We start from the raw sequence: 6,274 nt of genomic DNA, 5'->3' as shown, positions 1-6,274 counted from the left end.
TAATTCTCAAATATATGCAATACTCTTTATATTCTCAAACTCAAATTGATCAACAGCAAGATCATGACACCAACAAAGAGAAAGGCTAACTGATTGATAAGACAACAAGTTAGTAAAGCACAAGGCCATGGCTTCAGCACACAAATCAAAACTAAACTGAAACTCAAGAGGGTATTATACTATTATAAGATATATTGTTTGATAGGATCAAATGATACCCAAGAGGGTTTATTATTAAAACATGCATTCTGATATGAGTATAGTAGAAATTCAGCCACATGTGACTCATTCTCTATGCCTTCTGAATATAATCATCAACCTCTTGAAAGTTTTTGACTGCAAAATCTTTGATGACATGAGGGTCAGGGACCTCTGCACTTGCCTTCTCAAACTCAGATGACCACTTCACAAGGCTTCCTTCTCCCTTTGGTATGACACTGATGTGGCCCTTGAAGTTCTTGAAGTACCTGAGGAGGTCACCATCAATTACACTATATGTCACTGTCTTCTTTGCATCATCAGCTGCATCAATCTTCTCTTTTGATACCTTCACTATTGGAGAACCTACCCAAAATAATAATAATAATAATAATAATAATAATAATCATAATAATACTCATGTGGGGATGAACAAATATTCAGAACTAGTTACCACTAGTGAGAGTTGGGTTGAATGGAAGGGATTCAAGATGGGGATGGATTTAAAGGAGGAATACTTCAATGGATCTTTGGAAAAGTTAATAATTTTTTTTTCATTTGTAAGAGATTTTAAAATAGATTTTGGTCTCCCATGACCAATCAACTCCTAGATTTAAGATCCCTTAAGTAAAGTTGTTGGTTCAAACCTTGTCAATGAAAAACCGCGCTAAAAGACTTATTCAATTTGAATCGTACAATATTCAAATATGAATTACTTATCAAATATTAGATATTTATAAAGATATTATGTATAATCAACAATAGTTGAGTAGAATGAGATGGATCAATGTTGTCAAAGGCACTTGCCTTTGTGCCTTAGGCATTGAGGCAATGCACAGAACAACCTTATCACCTCTTATGTGTGAAGAGAGTTAATGGGTGCCTTGAGTGCCTTTCTCAAGCAAAAGGAGAGTGTAGTTAGGTGTGCCTAGTTACAATTTTTTTATAGTTTTTATCTATAATGTATAAAATAGTTGCTACTTTTATCTATGTTTTCTTCATATAACACAATTTTTCAAAGTATTTATATGCAAGTTAAGTAAATCTACATATATCCTTTTATCTTTGATTTGTTGTCTATACGTTATGTATTTTCAAATGGTAGTGTTCTGTTTCACACAAACATGTGCCTTTTTAGAGCTTTGTGCTCAAAATATTTTACAAGCCTTGTGCCTTGAGCGCGCCTTTTGACTTTTAACAACACTAAAATGGATTCAAGACTCTTTAAGCAAGGTCATTGATTCTAATTATGCTGATAGAGCTATACGGAACCCATTTAAGACCTACTAATGCTCAAATACACAAATTAATTGGTATATATTAATAGCAGATAATTGTAGATAAAAAAAAAAGAGAAAAATAGGTAGTAGCTAGAATATGATTCTTAGGTTTATAATTGAGTTATTGCATGAAGAAATTAAGAATATAATGCACCTTCAGCATAAAGAATCTGGCGTACAGAACCAGGAGCTTTGCCGTCGCCCTCAAGAACCTCAATGCTCTTGTAGTCATGTGGAATTGCTTTGGGGAAGATGGTGGTTGAGTCCCTAATGGTTTCCCAGAACTTGTCTGCTTTAGACTTCACCTCTATTTCAACCTCAAGCTTCCCGATGGTGGCGGCCATGGCTGAAACCCAACACTGATCAATATGTATGGAATATAATATGAGAGAAGAGTCCTTGGGAAGAAGAAGAAGAACAAGTGGGTATATATAGAGATGATGAGAGATCTCTGATTGATCATGAGGACAAGCAAGTGTAAAAAGAATCAGGAACTTGCTCAACTACTGCCACTTAATGAAGCTGCCTGAGAGAGCTTTTATGGAGTTGCACCCACTCACATGACTCTAAATGAATGTTGGGCCCACTCAGTACTGAAAGCTATGCGTTGATATGGATGGGATTTAGCACGGTTATAGAAATCATGTTAGATTTGTTGGGGCAATTAAAGTGGTTTGAGTGCATTTAATTTAGGAAAAATTATTTATCCAATGCTTGTAATTTTGAGTTGATTGCAATTTGATTCTTGAATTTTTAATTAATTACAACTCAATCTCTATAACTTTGATTCGATTAAAATTCAATTATTAACCAATAAGCATTAGTCCTAATAAAAAAAAATGATTAAACAAGGGGTTTCAAGATTAACTCTAGGTGAATGTCAAAAATATCTTTGGGAGAGTTACTCTTAATTGGACCTAGTAATGCTCGAATCTGAGTTAATCAAGTAGCTATATCATAAAAAAACTCAATCCCAAAACTTTAACTTAATGTAACTTAATTCTTATAGTTTTAAAAATTTAAAACATTAGTCCCTAAAATTTAAAAAAATAACTTTAGTCCTTATAATTTCAGTTTCTTAAAAAAAAATAAGAATCAATATTTTAAATTATTAAAGCTATAAAGACTGAGTTGTATTAAGTCAAAATTTAATTAATGACTAAGTTTTAAAGGAGCCAAAGCTATAAAAATTAAATCATTAATTTTTTCCTTTAATTTATTATTGGATCGATTTAAACCCTAATGAAGTAGTGGTTTTTGAGCCAACTAGATGTTAAAGTGAAGCTATAAATGCAGAACAACAGTGTCGGTGATTCTAATGAGTCTGCAAAATTTGTTGGCAGTTAATTAAAACTTTGAATACAGTAGCCAATGACCGCCAACCAAAAAAAAAAAAAAACATGTGGGAATTTGCCTCCTCACATAGTTTATTTCATGCACGATATGTTCAGTGTCAAAATGATGGATCATAATTTACCTATAGGATTTTTCTATAATAAAATTAAGCCCAAAATCACAGACATTTCTATTATTATAATTTTTCCATCCTCAAAATTTCATATAACCATCTGAGATTCACCAATGAGCTGCAAATTTGAATTGAAGAATTTATGGAAGGGAAAAAATTAACACACACATGAATAATTTTTTGTAGTGTCTATTTGTCTTTTTACGTACTTAAATTCATGAGTCATTCGATCAATGAGTTTAATTATCATTTATTTTTTAATTAAAAATAAAAATCATTATCTTTCCATAATATTTTAATCATTCCAAGTCTTCAATTATTATCAATATCTTCACAAGTTTTGTACTTGTCACTTTTCCTAAAATTAAATTTTATACACACAACTTTTTAATGGATTGCAAAGATTACTAAGCCCTTTTTTTTGTACGGACTATGGAGATCCACTCAAATATTACAAGCCCATTTTTGTTGGAAGCCCAAAATAATGGCTTCGTCTTATGTGGTTGTGAAAATAAACTAAGAATTTTACCATAGAAGAATCATACGAGCATTTCAACGACTCTAACATAAAGAATTATACGAGCATTTCAAGAGTACATCGTTAGAGGTGCAACAATTTTTTTGAAAAAAAAATATATGTGAAACAATGAACAATACCTTATAAATTATTTGGCAAAAACAAAAAAACAAAAAAGCCTATAAATTGGTTTGGAGAGAGCAGTTAGTTTGACATAAGATTTGATAATAGCGAAGATGAAACTGACGATCAATTTTTTAAACAATAAATGATGTAATTGATGATTTGGTTCATGGTATTTGTTCAAGTGTGTGCATTTTTTGTCAAATTCTGATTCGTACATCATACCTGATACACACACACACACACACACACACACACATGAGAGACAACTAGATATAGTATAATAAGATAATTGCTATAATCAAATATAAAATGTTCTCTCCATTTGTAAATGTTCAAAATTACTCTCATTAATATGAAATTCATTAATTAGAGAATAATGAACTAATTAAGAAGTTAGCCAGTTAAAGAATATCAAGACAAAGGATATTTAGAAACAAAAATTGTAGACAACTTACAAAGAGCATTATAATAAACCATGAAACAAAAAAGTCTTACAACTAAAATTAAATGGAGAACTGATTAAACACAGCATGATGAATTTATCTAAAATGAACTTGCACCTGTGAATTTATTATTAATTAAGAGATCAAGAAACTATATAATATTACATTTTATATTCTGTACCTTCAATCATCTAATTTTTTAAAATAAAATATGCCATGAAAAATTCATGAAGAAGTGGTTACAATTAGGTCATAGTAGACCTCATGAGGGATCTACATCCATGGGGTGGATTGTCAAAAAACCTGATGTCAAAGCTATCATTAAAAGCCTGGCAAGCAAGCTAATTTACACAATTGTTTACTTATCTAAATATGTGGTTAAAAGTGATCGTTCAGTCTTTTATAGCAAGATTCTTAATTTTCTTAATATCATACATGGGATGGTTTTGTATAGAATCATGCTAGATAAGCATCAATACTTTAAGAGAATTGGTGTAAATATTAACTTTATTGAATCTATACTTCCAACAAAAGTTTAGACTTTTGAGAATACCTCAAAGTTATGCAACAATATTAGAATAGTAACCAAGATGTTTAGAAAAATCTTTATGCCAATTTCATTCAATATCATGGATAATACCACCATAACTATCACAACCATTTGTTTATTAATCCATTAATGTCAAGTCTCACTTAACCTGATTTGTACGAAAAACACTGGCTTGTGATATATTACAATTCAAGGCCAAGTGGCCGAGTCTTGATTGAAGACTATTAATGTCTTGGATACATGAGAAGGCAATGTCTTCAGTAATGAATAATCTAAATTTAATTATATATACCAATCATCTAATTTGCCTTGTTCATTCTAACATTTTACATAACACAAATCATTTTAAGAAAAATTAGTAAATATTAAAAATATTTAGTTTTAATTTTGTATGAAAATAATTGATAACTAATAATACTAATTAAACAAAAAGTTAAATTTTTGAAGTCATAGAGATGTTCATTTGCATGGATCACATAGCTCGTGGAATGACCTTTATGCTTCTTCTTTTTTCCATTTCTGTCTCATCCACTTTGAACGCTACAAATTCTTTGGCTCGCAATATCAACTTCAGCCATGTGAAGCCAATACCATTCTTCTTGCATTTGTATTACACCCATGAGGAATATGTTACGCATGCTTTTTGGGTTAACTCAATTTGAAGATTTAACATAATATTGTTAAATCATAATTAAATTAATCATAACTTGGTTTTGTTTAACATGTGATATTCAAAACGACATAATCTTCTTTAAATATTAAAAAAGTACATGCTTTTCTATTTGAATGTAAAAAAAGTCAAAATAATTCTTGTTCTTTTTTTGATTTATGAGTTGTTTCTTTATCGAGCTTTTTTCACTCAATCCAACAATTAGACTATCATTATTGAGATAATTACACCTATTATATTATGAATGATTAAAATATATTTACCTTTTGCGAAATAGTTCCATTTTTCAATTTAATGTGAATTGAATTTATTATGCATTATGATTTTTTATAATTTAATAAATAATTATATTTTTGATCATGAAATAAATTATATTTTAATAATTTGAAATAAATTAAATTTATCATTTTTAAGAGAAAAGATTAACAAGAAAATAAAGCTTCAAATAAAAAAAATACTATATTGTTGTTACAAAAAATCACAAAATATTTGGTATTAAAAAGTTAAATTATCTTTGAAAAAAATTTGATAATATTTTAACTTAAAATGTAAGAATTTATGATAAAAATTAAATTCATATTTAAAAACATTTTGATATATAATCTTTTAACTTGAAAACAAAAATCATGGATAACTTTACGATAAAAAGCATACAATTTACCCTTTAATTAACGTACTCGTCTTTCGTGTAGGATCTAATCTAATACTATTGGTGGCGGAATTTAAGATAATAGACAATAATTGATGGTGACAATGATGTTCATTCCCACTTGTATGTCACACACCAATCGAAAGATTAAGAAACAAGACAAATATATTATTCGCAACGAAGGAACACACACATACACATGAAAGCACTCTCTCAACTCCCACCTTTATCAATACTTCAACTTTGCAATGAATGCATTGAACGTAATTTATATCAGAGTCATATAAAACTATATAATATATATATATATAATTCCTCAATGTTTAATTTCTCAACCAAAGGTAAGCACACCTACTTTTGCTTTGTCTTGGTT

At 29.5% G+C, this 6,274-nt stretch overlaps 1 protein-coding gene across 1 annotated transcript; it reads right to left on the bottom strand.

The window, feature by feature from the left end:
• Positions 1-1,901, bottom strand: LOC129322901 (MLP-like protein 423). Its single transcript, XM_054969361.1, has 2 exons — positions 1,633-1,901; positions 1-564 (listed from the first exon to the last, which is right to left on the bottom strand). The coding sequence occupies exons 1-2, from the start codon at positions 1,820-1,822 to the stop codon at positions 293-295; spliced, it is 462 nt and encodes a 153-aa protein (XP_054825336.1). The 5' UTR covers positions 1,823-1,901; the 3' UTR covers positions 1-292.
• Positions 1,902-6,274: the final 4,373 nt, after the last annotated feature.

Source organism: Prosopis cineraria, unplaced genomic scaffold (assembly GCF_029017545.1).
Source record: "Prosopis cineraria cultivar Desert tree isolate PC_DT_omini unplaced genomic scaffold, ASM2901754v1 PC10, whole genome shotgun sequence".
In the NCBI taxonomy this organism is placed as follows: domain Eukaryota; kingdom Viridiplantae; phylum Streptophyta; class Magnoliopsida; order Fabales; family Fabaceae; genus Prosopis; species Prosopis cineraria.
Note: the sequence above shows the minus strand (reverse complement) of the source record. Positions and strands in the feature narration are given on the sequence as shown.